Source organism: Danio aesculapii, chromosome 9 (genome assembly GCF_903798145.1).
Source record: "Danio aesculapii chromosome 9, fDanAes4.1, whole genome shotgun sequence".
NCBI lineage: Eukaryota > Metazoa > Chordata > Actinopteri > Cypriniformes > Danionidae > Danio > Danio aesculapii.
This window is the reverse complement of record NC_079443.1, coordinates 6,770,241-6,788,177: the sequence shown is the minus strand read 5'-3', so window position 1 is coordinate 6,788,177 and position 17,937 is coordinate 6,770,241. Positions and strand designations below refer to the sequence as shown.

At 33.9% G+C, this 17,937-nt stretch overlaps 1 protein-coding gene across 5 annotated transcripts in view; it reads right to left on the bottom strand.

The window, feature by feature from the left end:
* Positions 1-10,448: 10,448 nt before the first annotated feature.
* The window catches only part of LOC130235309 (myc box-dependent-interacting protein 1), a 31,689-nt gene continuing 24,200 nt past the window's right edge, over positions 10,449-17,937 (bottom strand). For all 5 annotated transcript variants that reach the window (XM_056465860.1, XM_056465863.1, XM_056465861.1 and 2 more), the window contains 3 exons: positions 17,036-17,098; positions 14,102-14,203; positions 10,449-14,012 (listed from right to left, as the gene is read on the bottom strand). In XM_056465860.1, the coding sequence (XP_056321835.1) occupies positions 13,911-14,012; positions 14,102-14,203; positions 17,036-17,098 (267 nt within the window). In that variant the 3' untranslated portion in view covers positions 10,449-13,910. The remainder of the gene's footprint in view (positions 14,013-14,101; positions 14,204-17,035; positions 17,099-17,937) is intronic.

Sequence of the window (17,937 nt, the reverse complement as noted above, 5' to 3'; positions counted from 1 at the left end):
TTTGACTCGGTTATGCAATGCGCTTTTTCTCCAGCTTTGCTTCTTTTAATCATTATCTTCCCATTGACTTAAAAAACAATGGATTATTGCAACAGCTTTGCTTGGAAAGCTGATATGAGGAATCTGTGATTATGCCTGACAGTAAGTTCAATGTAAATCTACTGCTACAGTAAGTCCAAACTCACCCTTGTGGAAAACAGATTATTTGTATCAAATGCAAATGCGAGCAGAGTGTCATTACTTTTTTCTTGACTTTTGTAATAGTCAAAAATAAAAGTACATTTTAAATCATGTTTATTTTTTTTAATAAAGCACTTGTTTTGATGTTGACTGTCTTACTACAAGTAAACCTTTAACATAAAAAGTGTAAACTTCAAAAACAAAGTTAATTTTTAACATTGCTAAAGTAAAAGTAAACAGAATACATACAAACTTTACAGAAATAAAATCCTACTAGAAAATGACAAATTCAAAAAGAAAAAAATAACAATGAAATTGATTTAATAATTAAAACGTATAACAAAAAAAATTATATCCTATGAAAAAATTATTATTATAAACATGATTAAATATAAATTATGCACTCCAAAAAATGCCATTTGCTGTTTGTTCAAACTACTTATTTTAAATGAGCTGAAACAACCATAGACTGTAAAAGATATGGATGTACAGTAGTCTCTGTGATGTCACCCATAAGTTTCTGAAAAACACAAAAGGATTCTGTGGATAAAGAGAGCCATTGTCATTTAACTTTTGAATGCAACGTGGTAAACATTTTCTGGAAGGATCTAGCCAAATATATTTTTAAAAAGACAAAACTTAGTTATTATTTTACATTAAAAGATATAATTTTTTATTATGAAAACAAATCCAACAAAAGTCTTGAATATATTGTTAACCTCTTTATTTTATTGGCAAACTTTTACATACACAAACAGACATTTGCTAAATCATCTCCCACATTAACAGTTTTTTGTATTGAGTTTGACTTATTTCTACTGTGAAATTGTTAAAGAGCAAAAAATCGATATACAAGGCTATTTATGAAATCCAGGCATAATACTGTATGAAAACATTTCAGATGACTGTTGTAGAGCCTACAGCTAATCAATCTGTTAGATTCTGGAGTGCATTCAAGTTCTAAAGAAAAATATAAATGATAAACTATTTTAAATAAAACAAATACATTTATTGATACGGTCAGTAGGAATATAATTTCACTCACCTGGGAAATGGAGGCCACGTGAATGGTTTGTGACCACAATTCAGTGCACACAGCATGCCATATTATCTGATAATTGTAGGAAATAATTCCAAAAAAGCAACTGACTGTGTAAAGCCACATAAAACAAAACAAAAATAGAATGTATATGCCGAGTTCAGCAGCTAATCAGCCGGAATCAGCTGAGGTGAAGTGACGGAGACCAGCGAGACCTAGCTGTCACTCAAGTGGCCACGCCCTTAATTATGCAGACTTAATGTAACTTAATATAAAGGAAACGGATCAGTTATAAAAAAAATCACCTCCTCACAGTTGGCATGAAGGGTAATATTAGCTATGTGAAACAAAATCGTTCTTTGTACTAGGCTGTAAACCTTTTTTTTCGGCTGTAAAGTTGGCTATTTTAACAGTGGGCTAACAGAAATGTGCTCTATAATGGAGCCAGGACTAGCGGAATTTCGATGAATTGCAGTTTCAGTTACTTCCGTAGTTGCTTCATGAGAGAGAGCGGGAGGTTGCTGCTTCGAAAAAACAATTCTTGAGTTTTTTTGTGCCAACTTAATTTTTCTAAGTTCAATCGACTTCAGTTTGTACAAATTATTAAACTAAGTTAATTAACTTCATGTTGTCCCAACACCAGTCGATTGTGTGGAACCCAGCATTTTTTTACAGTTGGTAAGTGGGTCATAAACCACATTTTACATGTATTTAATTGCAATTAAGTGACAAATAGTCAAATAGTGAAAAAGCCGAATAGTTAGTGATGTTTAAACGGGCAATTACATTTTTTTCCCCCATAATATTTTCTTTTTTTGCTAGAGAAAGTCTTATTTCTTTTGGTTTGGCTGGAATAAAAACAGCAAAATTTTAAAATATTACATCGTAAGATCAATATTATTAGCCTATTTAAATAAATTGGCTTGCCTAATTATCCTAACTTGCCTAGTTAACTTAATTATCCTAGTTATTAAGTCTTTAAGGTGATTAAAACTATAATTGTTAAAATCTATTGCATTTAAAAATATGTTTTAAAAAATCTGTTAAAAATCACTACTTTTGTAAGTGTATTCTTATTGCATCTTATTTCTGTAATATATTTAAAGTGAAATCAAATATCATAATATTATATGATTGCCTTATTTTGTATACTTGATACTTTACTTTGTTTTTATGTTAACTTCTATTCATTGGATACCCCACATTAAAGGGACCGCAGGGGAGGGGGGTGTTGGTATTGGTATAGTTGAATTGATATATTCAATTATATTGTTTTTCAGCCTGTATGCTTTGTCAACAATAGGAAAAAAGTGTACTCAAATATGTATTCTCTTTCACAATGATAAATCTGCAATCTCAAGAATGTGAGCTCAACATGACCAATCAAAACTGCAATGAAAAAAAAAATTGATAACACTTTAGTTTAAGTAACAATTCACACCATTTACTACTGGCATATTACCAAGATATTAAAGGTGCCGTAGGTGATTGTCTTCAGAAACATTTTTGTTGTGTTGGTTGAAAGTCTCTTCACATTCCAATAGTAATGATTAAAGCAAACAATCTAAATGTATTTAATGTATTTTTATATTCTGGGTAAGGCATAAGACTAAAAAATGTTCATCCAATAAAATATTGTCGGGCCAATAGTTCCCATAATTCTGATAAGTAGCCCAAACTGTCACTCAACAAATGGAGATTTGCACAACTGTGAAGCAGTTCACACAGAATCATGGCTGAAGTATTTCTTTTAGGCAGGTAATGTTATGGTTCAAAACTATTTTAGGCACGCAAAGCTTATGTAGATTGTGTTGTTATGAATGGGTTAAATGCAGAGAAGTGTTGTTCAGCCACTGAAATCTTCTGGCAAAAGACTGATGTGACTATTTTCAGTTTCATAAGGGATATTTTCCAACATCATTAATGTCGATTTTTATTAAGTTTAACAAAAAAACATAAGTAAACAGCGCTATTCTGCGTAGCCTGCTTTACTGAGGTGAAATTTGTTTTATATTCACATCACATTGGTTTATTTTTGAACAATCACAACCTGTGATGCGCTCCCTATATTGTTTAACATGCTACTTTGAATATTCGGTCTGAAATAGCATGCAAGTATGACTTAGTATGGTAATTCCTGCATGCCACGGGACAATCGCTAAGCATACACTAGTCACTTGACTTGACAAAGCACATGAGAGAGTGAGACCAGTGGTCCTTGCATGCATGAAATATTGCACATTATGACAGGTTTTGCTTATTACAAAACTGAAAAGATATAATACAGTTTTATTTACACTGTTTAGTCCTCCTTAGTTACTTTTGTTACGTCTGTCAAGCTTTTATGCCTGGCACATCTATTACAATATGCGCTAGTGCAGCCTGATCTCACGAGAAAACGTAAGTATTTTACGTTTTGTCAGTTTAGTGGCTAATTCGTACAAATTCGCATGAGTTCAGTCGTACGAAATTATACGATTTTAAAAAGGAGGCGTGGCACCTAACCCCACCCATAAACCCAACCGTCATTGGGGGATGAGCAAATCGTACTAAATTGTACGAATTAGATCGTACCAATTCATACGAATTAGCCACTAAATCAAAAAGTTACGAATTGCCGTGAGATTGTGCTGGCTGGTGTCAGACATCCCCAGGGATATAATTAGTCATTTTTGGTGAACAGGTGAGATATCTGAGAAAGCCAGACAAAAAAGGACTGCAGTATGCATTGCAGGTGTATACTCATGACTAATAGGTAACCGATTAGAAAACAATTTAATCAAAATTTAAGCTAGGTTAGCCTAGCCGCCTCATTTGCTGACCATTCAACAGCTTAGTTCATGCAAAGCAGGAGAGGTGAAATTTAAAAATAATCTAATAATAACTAATTAAACAGTGATTTCTCTTTTTTTTGCCAAAAAGCCTGATAGACTAAATGTTGTGTAATGAAATATAGCGTTACTAATAATCGAGAAAATACACGCATGGACAGTGCATTTATATAATTTATTCATAGAAAGAACAGACAGAAAGGGGAAATTGATGGATTTGTGCCAGATATTAGTATCACTGACCCATAACAATGTACAGTAGCTATAACTGTCAGTATGTGTGTGCTTTTTATATACCGTTTCTATTCTGATTTGCTGTTAAGTGGAGAAAACAAATTAATTGAAATGCAAATCAAAGTATATATAAATAGCAGAAGTGAACAAATAGATTTTCCCTACCAGCAAATATTATTCCGACACCAAATATAAAAGCAGACACTAACCTGGCATAATGACTAAATCTCTAAGCAACAGATGAAAACATCAGTGAACTGTAGCTCTGACATGGACATGAGGGTTATAAATGACTGATAAACAGCTGCGGGTGAAGTATATTGATCACAAGTGCTCAGTTTGTGATCATATCTCTGTTTTGTTCTGTTGATATGTAATCCAAATAATCGAAACAGATGGAAATATGACTGGATTGTGCTCGCTCTTACAGCTATTGCGAGGGCTTAAAAGGAGCAGTGCTCATAATATCAAGCGGAAAAAAAGAAAAAGACAGCTGGGAAACATAACCTGCTTTGTATTTTTGTAATAAACACAGTTTACATCTGTTTAGGGTAAGAAGTGTGTGAGTTATTGCTGTCTATCACTGAATGCATCAAGAATATTGAAAACAAAACCTCACAGAGCTTGATCCACGCTGGCATTTCTTCACTTGGGTTTTAGGTTTCGGAAAAGGAAAAAAATTCCACCACACCTTCCAAACTTTTAGGATACCGGATATCAGATTTGCACAATCCATATGCACAACACTTCGGCTTGTTTACCTCGCTCGAAAGCTTGACAGACCTCCTGCCCGTAGCTACGGTTGCTAAGCCACGATTGGTGTGTGGCGGTTTTCGGGTGTGGTTTAGCGAAGGGTCAATTCGGAATTGAAGCATTATACAGTAATATAAAGTTTACTAACTGGTGACATGATTTAGTGGGTCTCTATCATCTTTAATGTTCGCGTTTGTATGAAATCAGGAGGCATGGCTTTGAATGGCTGGGGAGGGGCTGTGTTTCAAAGATATTATGCTAACCAGTTAGCATTTAGCACTTATAAAGCATGATCTTAGTTTACATCCCAAATCTTACCCAATACCTAAACTAACAACTACCTTAATAATTATTACATTTAAACTAATTAGAAGTTTATTAAGCTAAAAGTCTTAGTTAATAGTTTGTTAATAGAGTGAAATGTACATTAAAATAAAGTGTGACCAAAAAAAAAGTTCAATTTTGTTTTTGCAGTGTACACATTTGAAATTGGAGAATATGTGGAGTCAGGAGATGAAATATCTGAGGAATAATCCATGTTTATTATCATTGGTGAGTCAGCAGGGATACAGGACTGTAGAATTGATACACTCATGGCTTATAGTGGCGTAAAGAAGCTCTGGTTCCCCCAAAGCCACTCCAGCAAGAAAAACATCAAGTCACTACACACACACACTGCTCATAGACGTAAGCATGCCTTGTTTTCACATTCACACTACTTACAGATATAGATATGCTCAGAGAATCTGCATCTTCAGTGACGAAACGCAACAAAAACTACACAATGTTCACAATGGCTACAAATGCAACGACAACAACAATGCTAGCAAATATCGTAAACGCGCTCAAAATACAGGAGAAGGAAGTGTTTGTTCATCCACTCTGAGGACTTTCGATTGAATTAAGAGCTTGAGCGAGAGGTCATTAAAGATGCATTGGCAGCTTAAATAACTCGGTAATCAGTCTCTCTATACAGGTCACACTGATCTCTTGGTATAGGATACAAAATCACTCGAACACACTCACACATACACACACTTGCTTCGAAACTGGTGAAGCGTGGCAAATACTCCCTCTCGAACGTGGGTCACAATTTTAGGAGACAGAGAAGGATTAGGCAAGCTAATTAAAAAATAAATAAATAAAAGTCCTCATTCAGCACAACAGATGACTGGACAATCACACTGCAAAAATACTCTACATACTTACAGAGTTTTTGTCTAGTTTCTAGTCCAAATATCGAAACCATTCTTAAATCAAGAAGCGTTTTCTAGACAAGTAAACAATGTCGTTTTATTTTCAGAAATAATAAATCAAGATTCAGTGGGTTTTTTCCTTAAAACAAGCTAAATAATCAGCCAGTGGGGCACATGAAATATCCTTGTTTCGGACTAAAAACTATTTATTTTGCTTGTTTTAAAGGGGACCTATTATGCGAAAATCATTTTTATAAAGGCGTTAAACACAGTTGTGTGGCAACAGTGTGTGAATTTAGCTGGTAAACTAATGGTAAACATTTATTAATAATTTTTTTTAAATAATCATACTTGATAAAAACAGTCTGTAGAAACACTTTGATCGACATTCTCCCTTTGTAGATGTCATCAGAGGGGAAAAGTCCCGCCCGTTAGGGACAATTTCTTCCTCATTTGCATAAACAGCCCTGAGTGAAAAGCAGCTGTCCTCCATTAGTGTTTTCAAACCGTACCTGTCAAAGATAATGTCAGCGACTAAGGAGTTTAAGGATGCTTTCACACCTGTAGATCGAAGGTTTTGTTCCGAAACAGGGATTAAAATCGTTACAGTGTTGCACTTTCTAAACTCTACTGCTCAGCTGTCATGCATCCTTATTTTAAGTCATGACGATGAACAAGACATTATAAGCGAAACTTTAATTTTGAATGGTGACACCCACAGACATCATCACCAAATATAAATCAGAGGTAAGACTTTCTCATACATAGCTTTTGGCTAGAATTATGCATTATAGGGTTTATAATCATTTTAGAGAAAAATAACAGACAAACCAAGACAGCAGTTCGGTCAATTGTGCTAACGGATAAACAGCTCTCGTTTATAGTTCAGCATGTTTTCACTTTTGTATTTGACATAAAACGCACATTTACCGGAAGGAATGATGACATCCCGCCCTACTCTTCATTCTCTCTTCATATAGCTCTTATAGCTTCATGTATATATGGCTATTACAAAATAATAAATTGTAATATATCCTGGTTCATTTGTTCTTTGAATCGTGTTGTTTTCTCACTACAATCGATCCGCTCCAGAGTTCGTTTCAATCGAGCGGAGACCACCTCATTCAGGCGATCTTGGATGGATTGTTTTGGCATGGATCCGAGCGCAATTGCTGGATTCACATATGCCAAATGAACCGCGGTAATGAGGCAAACGAGCCAGGTTCTGAAACAAAAGTCTAGGTGTGAAAGCATCCTTAGGATGCACAAATGTAGACTGTATTCTCCAAAGACTGCCTTCTGAGACAAGTTTTTTCAGGTTTTTACAGATAGCAGATCATACAGATGCTGCCATGCTGAGGCACAGGTGTTTGTAGCTCCGCCTTCTTTTGAAAAGAGGGCAAGGAGCACGATCTCATTTGAATTTAAAGTGATAGTCACCAGAATGGCACAATTTGGATCAAAGCAGAAAATAAAGCTATTTGTGGAGTATTTGGAGCTGAAACCTCACACACTCGAGAGATATCATAGACTTATTTCAGCCGATTCGAGATTCGAATGTTATCACTCGATTGAATAAACATTATCAGTGGTTATCAGCTGATAAATATGGGCCAGTAGGGGCCTTCTGCACCTACTACTAGGCTCAAAAGGCTGTTATCATTGATCCACATGGTTAATCAGCTATAGATCACATACGGCTGCAACTGTAAGTTAACATTAATTGTATTTTATTAACATCTACCCCAACCCTGAACCCAAACGTGACAGTAATGTAAAAACAGATCTGGATCTGGAGTCTTTTATATTAGTATTACTGATTAACCATGTGGATGGATGATAACAGCCTTCTGAGCCTACCAGTAGGCGCAGAAGGCCCCTACTGGTCCTAAATCAGCTGATAACCCCTACTGGCCCCTAAATCTGCTGACAACCACTGATAACGCCCATTCAATCGAGTGATAACATTCAAAGTGGATGCTTACTTTACATCTTGTAAAAAGGGGCATGACAGACCCCCTTAAGAAAAAAATCCAGTAAATTTTTACATATTTCTGAAAACAAAAGAATATTTTTTGCTTGACTAAAAAAAGATTTGTTTTGATATTTGGACTAGAAACGAGACTAAAACTCTAATTAGGAAACTTTTTTTTGCAGTGCGTTATCTCTGCTGCACTAACTTGAGATAGTATCTAAACAGTATCTAAAAATCAATAACATCAAGCTCGCTCTGCTCTCTGCGCTTTATGGGATTGATGGTAAATTCTGATCCAAAAAACCAGAGGAGCACAACACTGAGAAAGACCCCAGTTATAAGCCAGTGTTCATGGCACACATTTGTCTCACGATGTACAAAAATAAAACTATAAATACAGTGTAAGAGGACTGAAGTCATATAATGCATATTTTGAGTCACTTTTGTAGGTTGCACCGTGTTAATATCCACTCTTAAATAACAACAACAAAACAACAACATCTCCGACATTATTGTGAATGTAGTTAATAAACAAATCTGTGTATAGCTTATTGCATTACCTGTTAAGGACGTAATTTGTCATTCACTGAATATAAAAAGTACATTTTAAGCAAATAAAAAGAGGGAGTATGGAATTATAAACATGTGAAAACAAAAACGAAGAAACTTCATAGAACCAAAGTAAATTGGGTCATATTTTACAGACTGTTCCTATGCCAGGTACACAACACACTGCATCAAATCAGATATCAGAGTCAAACGTGCTTGTGGCAGACGTGCCAATGTTTTACCAATGCCCATGAAGTATTTACAGCCTGTCCTCCAACTTACAGTACACAATATATGACTGTAGCCAAAGGTTGTTTGTCACTTTACTGCAGTGGTTCTCAATTCCGGTCCTCGGGCCCCACCACCTGCACAGTTTACATGTCTCTCTTATTTGACACTCAACAAACAGTTCATGGATCTCTCTGTTAACGAGCTGATGATCTGAATCAGGTGTGTTAAGGAAGATAAGTTATGCATCCCAATTCGCATACTAACCATCCTAAATAATATTTGAAAATACAATTAGTATGTCCCAAACCATAGTATGTTGAAAAGAGTATGGCCGGATGGTTTACTATTTCCGGTAAAAACTCGAAGTGTAGAAGCATCCATGCTTTAACTGATAATATTGGCCACAATACATTGCATGTTGGATGTGAATTTGTTTAGAACTACAAGCTCGGGTAAAAAATGTAATTAAACTACAAACATGATGGGATCAACCGTAAAGTAGAGAGGAAAGTTGTTTGAATGACTGTTAATCAATATCTAGCCAACTGGAACATGTTTAAACTGTGTTTTCCGTGTTATATTTCATATACAATAACAATGTTAGCTTATATCAAGATACTGTATGTTTGGACATTAACTTCTGAATGCAGAATTACCTCGAGGACCGGAATTGAGAACCACTGCTTTACTGAAATGTGACCACTAGTGACCCTTGACCACAAAATTTGTCTTTTTTTTTTTAAATTGAGAACTGAATCAACTTAAAGCTTAATAGATGTGTTAGTAGAGGATAATATTTGGCAGAAATACAACTATTTTGAATACCTAAAATCTGAGGGTTAAAAAAATCCAAATATTGAAAAAGTCACCTTTATAGTTGTCCAAATGAAGTTATTAGCAGTGTATATTACTAACCAAAAATATATTTTCAGTGTACATTTTACATGTGATCTTTATTTATGGAATAAAAGAAAAAAATATATTATTTTGACCCACATAAAGTATTTTTGGGTATTACCATAAGTTTTTTTTTTGTGATCCAGGGTCACAACAGGAGCATTTACTGAAATAGTTCCCATGCTGTAAGTATTGTATCCTTTCATCTACACAACAGCTTAGGATTTGTGTACGGCTCGACTGGTAGATCATTGTGCACCAATCCTGGGTTTGATCCCAGGGAACACACACACAGTGGTAAAAATGTGCATCTTGAATCCACTACATGTAAGATTTCCAAATTCATCAAAGTAAATGCTAATTTTGAAATCTGATACACTCAAAAATGAAAGCAAACTGAACATAAAAGATTTCAGTTCTCCCCAAAGAAACTCAAGAATTGTGTTTCAGATCATTTAAAATAAGTAGTTTGAACAAACAGCAAACTACTTATTTTAAATGACCTGAAACACAATTCTTGAGTTTTTAAGGGGAGAACTGAAATCTTTTATGTTCAATCCACTTAAATTTGTAAAAAACTAATAAGTTAACTTAATTCCTTCATGTTGATCCAACACAAATTGTTGGTGTGGAACCTATCATTTTTTACCATTTATGAACAAATATATTTGTACATATACTGTGTGCAGATGTTTGTTACTTTATTATTTGTATTGGCCATTTTTGTGATATTTTGAAGTATATATTACATTTATGCATGAATATAACATAAAAACTTTTATGTCGCATATATAATTTGCATATATTTAAATATATAAGATTTCAATAAGGGCTCCAGTCTCACTATATAAATATCTCCTATATCACTTCTCATGTTTTTGGTTGTGAAACACAGTTTTTAGACTAGGCAGATATACTGTGGAGTCTTACATATGCATTTAGAGTGTGTTATTAACTAAATGTAACCCCAGACTTTTATTTGACTTAATGACAAATTATGTGTACATGACTGGGTTTGCACAGTGAAGTATAACTGCAATCACATGTTAGTTGTAGAAATGGCATTATCAAAATAATAATAATAAAAAAGTCATTAATATTGTGTATACGGTAAATCTAAAGATCGGAGATAGGTTTGTTAACATCTAACTTGAGCAACAATCTGGGTTAAATATGTCAGCCTTATTATTGTCAACATTATCTGTCTGTGAAACTAGTGCATATTTTTTAGTTTGTTAATGAGCTCCTTTAATACTCCTTTAACTATATTAGTCAGTTTTATTTTTAGTTAGTTCCTGGTTTTCCCAAGCAGGAGTGGTGTTGGGAAGCCAAATTTAATTTCTGGGAAAAATGGACTGTATACTGAAGGATTATGTATCAATTGTTCACTATTTAAAAGGAAATACTGTCAATTTCCAACAGTGACGGAACTATAATCATGCAGTTTAAACAGTGCTCAGTATCAGATGATAGAGCTGTTTCTTACTGTTGTGTGAGCTCATCTCTAAGTGATGCGACTTTAAATAGTGTGGCATATGACTTTAAAACATTTCTACACAAAACGGGACAATGGTTAAGAGTGGATCACCTAAAAAAAATTACACCAACGACTTTGGACATCTGCCTCTATAGAGCACAATAGTCAGGTTAGAGAAGTAAAAACTCTATTCATTTTCTCCATAGAGATTTTTTGAGAGATCAAAAACTGATCTCTATTGAGCCATTAGAATGTTGATTAATGGTATATGCTAATTGTATATTTTAGTGAGCTATTTGCATTATTTCAACTTATTTTAAAAATGATCATGTTTTACCAACATAATTCATGGTGAGAAACTACATTACCCATGATTCTGTACAGAAAGTTTCACCAATTAGATTCAAATAAATTATTTCCATCATAAAAGCTCTCTTGTGTTTCAGCCTGACTTTCAAATATTTTCATTCTTCAAATCTGTTTGTAATGTTGTGATTATCTTCATAGCTGCTTCATGGCTCATAATACTTTCTTAAAATCCCTATGGAAAAAATAAATAAAAGGGAAAAGTACTTCCAGAACCAAATGCTGCTGAACAAATGTTTAAAGGAATAGTTCACCTAAAAACGAAAACTGTTCATTTACTTACATGTAGATCACCCATGATGTAAGTGAACTGGGTTCTTTAGTGATTCATAAAATGCAAGTCTATCAGCACAAAATTAAATAGACAATTCACCCCAAAAACCTGTCATCATTTTCTCACCATTGTGTGGTTCAATAACTGTATGACTTTCATCCCCCTTCGTAACGCAAATTAAGATATTTTTGATATAATCCAAGAGTTCTTTGAACATTTCAGGACCCTTGCTGTCATTGGAGGGTCAAAGCTCAGAAAGAACCCAAGAACATCCTCAAAACAGTTCAACCATAATTTTAGGAATCTACTCAACAAAACAAAATACTGCTAAAAATATGACAGGGATTCAATGCACAGTGCTCTAAATATCATGTCAAAACAGTTGAATAAGAAAAGCCAAATTTGATTGAAACTTCATTCAATTACGGTTGAACCACTGAAGACCAGTGTTGTGTAAAGTTACTTTAAAAGCAATATATATCACAATCTTAAGCCTAAAATAAATATGCAAAAATAACATCACACATACTTTCGCATTACCTTCCTTAAAAAGTAAATACGTTCCACAATTATTTACTTTTTTTAGAAAAGTGACTCAAGATTGTAATATATTACTTTTAAAAGCACCATGGGCTCATTCTGAAAACGTTCCTCTATATACATTTCTGGAGATCGGGAATTATGTAGCCAGAGGTATGTATGGCTACATTTCATCTTTAAACGAATGCTATGGGGCATTACGACGCCGTTCCTTTTCTCGCTTACCAGCTGAACGTTTACCTCCGCATGGAAAGCTTTCCCACAGTTACCAGTTTGTCCAGTAGCTCGCCGTATATGTAGAGAGGACGCAGAGAGGAGTCTGGTGAAGAACGGTTCCAGAAAGCAGGTAAGACAAAAACAGAATCCAAAAAATAAAACAAGTAAATAACAGTGTGAGAATGTGGTGAAATCTGAAAATGTGGTAAAAATCACACTGCTGCGAGGGCTTTTCTTTTTCTGGATTACTTTTCAAAACTATCGGTTGAATTCAGGGAAGTGGGTGGACGCTGGTCAGTTGGTGCTTTTGAAAACACTATCGGTTGGGTTTAGGGAAGGAGGAAGGTGGGTCAGTCATTCAGTCGACAGTGGCCTCTGGCGGATTTACGTGAGAACAGCAGGCACGAATGGCACTAGCGAGACAAATTTGAGATCTCAAAAAGCATACACAGCGCCCTCTGGTGGACTTGGTAAAACAAAAACTGCAAAAAGCATACCTCCAGGGACATATTTGGTGCTGTGCAGAAATATATATAGCGGTGCGTTTTCAGAATGAGCCTGAGTTGTTTAAAAGTAACTTTACTCAACATTGCTGAAGACACATGGAGCATTTTGACAAGGTTTGTGGGCTTATTGTCCTTGCAGTGTAAAATAGCTCTTGGATTTCATCAAAAATATCTTAAACGGAAATACATGAGTAATTAATAATGATATTTTTTCATTTTTGAGTGAACTACCCCTTTGATACCCAATGCTAGTGATGATACGTTGTTTAATAAGACTGAAGTAACTCAAGTAGCCATGTACTTATATGCAAGAAAACAAGTACATCTGGAATGCCCTGCAAGTGAGTAAATTAAAAATATAAATTTTTAGTGAATTATGCCTTTAATAGGATCCCACTTATTTTTGTCAAAGGTTGATTGAATCTTCTCATACTTGCACCATAACTAATACGAGTCTCAGTGAGAGAGTCAAAATAATAGACTAACCTGTCAACAACTTCCACAAACATAACCAGCAGATTTGCTGTGGTTGTGCGTTTGTTGATGTAGTACAGTTTATTTTTTCTCTAGTCTGTGTTTTCAAGGGAAGCGATAAGGAGTTATATAGATGGGGTAACGACCGCAGTGTCACACTGATCACAGGCTCTCACATCCTCTGGGTGAAGTTTTCAGGAAACACCCCTTTTTTCCCAAGATCTTTCAGCTGGATCCAGTCGGACTCTTTGACTCCCATCAACCATCCGTCATCCTGTAAACACACAAACTCCGTTAGAAATCAAACTGAGTTAGCAATCTCTTGGCTTAAAAAAAGAACTGGTCAAATAAATGACTGCTAACCTGATCGTCTGGATTTTCATAATTGACTACCAGCACCAAGTCTCCTGCCTTCAGCTCCAGCTCATCAGAGTCAGTGGCATTGTAGTCATGCATAGCTTTTACCTGTATTTGCACAAATGCACATCTTAAATCTCACTGCAAAAAGTGCTTTTCTTACTTTGATTTTCTTTTGTCTTGTTTCTAGTTAAAATCTCTATAAACTCTTACATCGAGAAGCATTTTCAAGACAAGCAAAAGATATTGTCTTGTTTTAAGAATGTCTAAAGTAAAAGAATGTCGCTGACACTTTAGGTCACAACTCACACTGTAAACTACTGGCTTATTACCTATTAAGTTATTAACTGTTCATTAGTAGTTATACAGCAAGATCATATTCTGCTTCCCTAATCCTACCCAAAACCTTAACCCAACTTCCACCTTACTAACTATCAATAAGCAACTAATTAGTCGTTTATTAAGCTAGTAGTGTTAGTTAATTGTTAATACCATTAATTGTGATCTACTCTTAAGTGTTACCAGAATGTCTAATCTAAAGTGAGGACTATTTATGCTTTGTAAATCCCTTGTAAATTACAATCAAAAGCTTGGTAATCAAATAAATGATAAATATCTCATTAAAAATTTAATTAGGGTCAAGTTTAAACATTGCTGAATAACAGGCGTGTCAAAATATAACATAGAACTGGATAAAACAACAACAATATAATAATTTAACAATATATTATGATACTACATTTCAATGCTATTCAGCAAAGTTTAAACTGTACAGTATTTTTATTTTAGATAAGATTGCAAAGATTTTTCATTTGATATTGTTTCTTTATTTCATCAACTGAGCCATAATTGTCATTTATAAGGGATTTACAAAGCATAAATAGTCCTGACTTTAGATTAGGTCACAAAACTGGAAGTTGAGTTAATAAAGCATCTATTACAGGGTGTCCCGGAGGTCTTAAAGTCCTAATGTCTTAAATTTCAAAAACTAAATTTTAGGCCTCAACGTTTTAAATTCCCATAAATATTGTCTTGTATGTCTCAAATAAATAATTTTAAACTGGTCTTAATTTTAAAAGACACTCATCCAATCACCAACAATCCATGTAAAGTTTTTTTTATATATAAATATTTGGTCACACTTTATTTTGATGGTCTGTTTGTTGAATTTAAGTTAAATTGCATCTATATGCCAACTAATTCTCATTAGATTATAAATAGACTGTTGGGTTGGAGTTAGGGTTGGGGTTAGTGTAAATTGACATGTACAGATGAAGTCAGAATTATTAGCCCCCCTTTTCATTTTTTCCCCCTTTTTTTTAAACATTTCTTAAATTATGTTTAACAGAGCAAGGACATTTTCACACTATGTCTGATACTATTTTTTCTTCTGGAGAAAGTCTTATTTGTTTCATGTCGGTTAGAATAAAAGCCGTTTAAAATTTTTTTAAACCCATTTTGAGGTCAAAATTATTAGCCCCTTTAAGCTATATATTTTTTCAATAGTCTATAGAGCAAACCATCGTTATACAATAACTTGCCTAATTACACTAACCTGCCTAGTTAACCTAATTAACCTAGTTAAGTCTTTAAATGTCACTTTAAGCTGTATAGAAGTGTCTTGAAAAATATCAAGTCAAATATTATTTACTGTCATCATGACAAAGATAAAATAAATCAGTTATTAGAAATGAGTTATTAAAACTATTATGATTAGAAATGTGTTGAAAAAAAACTTCTCTTCGCTAAACAGAAATTGGGGAAAAAATAAACAGGGGGCTAATAATTCTGACTTCAACTGTACTTGCAAGTTTATTATCACTTACTGTTTATTATTGTGCTCATAAGTTTCTTATAGTCAGTTCAATAGCAGTATCAACAGATATTAAGCAGACAGTCTACTAATACTCAACTGGACTATCAAAATAAAGTGATACTGAATATTTAAGTGTTTTATTGCAAAGAGATACAATTCACAACATCCGTTAGATATTTGTACAGCAAATTCTCTTAATTAAATTTCCTGATCAGGAAAAGAAAACTCAAAACATGATAATGATAAATATTCATGATAATAACAGCAATATATTATTTTACATGATCTCCCATTTACACAAAAACTATTTGCAGAAGTAAAGAAAAATGGACATAATATATAAGCATGAAAGATAAGGTTTTATAACAGAAACGCATTAGATTGAATAGGAGTTATACACAATTAATTTGGACAAAAAGCAAACAAATATATATTTTTGTAATTTTCTTCATATACATTTGAAAATGCTATACTTGTCATTAAAAAAAAGGAAACATGTTGAAAAAAAAGTGTACACAGCTAGGCACATTAAGATATGTGGTTAAGAAATGGTTAGATTTTTTGGCCCAACCGGGCTATTACGAAAAATCCAAATGTTTAGCCCTGTATAAGTCAAAATTTTTATTCATAATGGTCTAAAAAAGTCTTAAATTTGACTTGATGAAACCTGCAGAAACCCTGTAATAACATACAAAGTATCTATTATTATATGCCTGAATAATCAGATATATAAATGTTCATTTCAATAGTTTATTAATCATTTACTTACACATTCTGAATGATCTTAAAAAACACCAACTATTCTAAAATAACTGGTCTGTATATAATGCATTTCTTAATTTAGTAATGGAAAAAGAATCATTAACAAAATATGAAAACACAATCATTAAGCACACTCTACAGGTGCTTATAAGTCACGAATACAACATTTGTAGCTGTATTTATAAACTGCTTACTAACATCTATTAATGTAGAATTCATGCTTAACAAATAATAATTGCCCATTTGCTAATGCTTAATAAATGATTCTTTGTATGTAGTTATTTTAAAGTGTCACCCACAAAGTGCTTCTGCTTAAAATTCTGCTCATCGTTGGCTAAAATTACATGTAATGCTGCACTTACTTTAAACAGGAAGGATTCTGGCATCTCTACGCTCTCTGGGCTCTCGGCGCTCTCCTGCGCAGTCTGGATTGAGCAATAAATGTAAATTCAGCAATAGAAGCATACAGCATACATTTATACTAATTAATGTATTGTGAATATGAATGCATTAAATTAATCATTTTAGAGAGATAGTACACCCAAAATTTGAACTTGGTTCAAACCTGTTTGAGTTTCCTTTTTTCTGTAGAATACAAAAGAAGATGTTTTGAAAAATGCTGAGAAATCCTGCTTTGACCTTCCAAGGGTGCCAGCAACAAGCACTTTTAAAAATATCTCGTTTTATGTTGAACAGAGAAAAGGAACCAATGGTGATTGCAAAAAATAATTGAAAAACCGAATGAACTATGAATGGGGGAGTCTGCAGCTGCTGCTTCAGTCCACAAGAGGGAGATGATTTGACCTGATTATTTAAAATTCACCATTGAACATACAGCGGGTAAAATAAGTATTGAACACGTAATGTTTATTTTTTTCCTGGGAATAATATTTCTAAAGGAGCTGTTGACACTGAACCAGATTTTGGCAAAAACCAAAAATAAAACGAAAAAAAAAATGTTGAAAAATTTGTTCTGTGTAATAATAAAATGACACAAGGAGAAAGTACATAACTACTGAAGTGTATTTATTGCTTTATATAAAAGGTTTCTTTGGTGATGGCAGCTTAAAGACGCCTCTCATATGTAGAATGAAGTCACATGCATTGTTCAGGTGTGAGTATTTTCACAGACTTCAACAGAGTGTAAAAATCTTGATGTTCTGTGGGTCTCGTCTATCAAATCTGATCTTCAATTTGTATTTTCTTTTGGATTCAAGTCAAGTGATTGGCTGGGCTATTCTACTGCTTGATTTTCTTTCTCTGA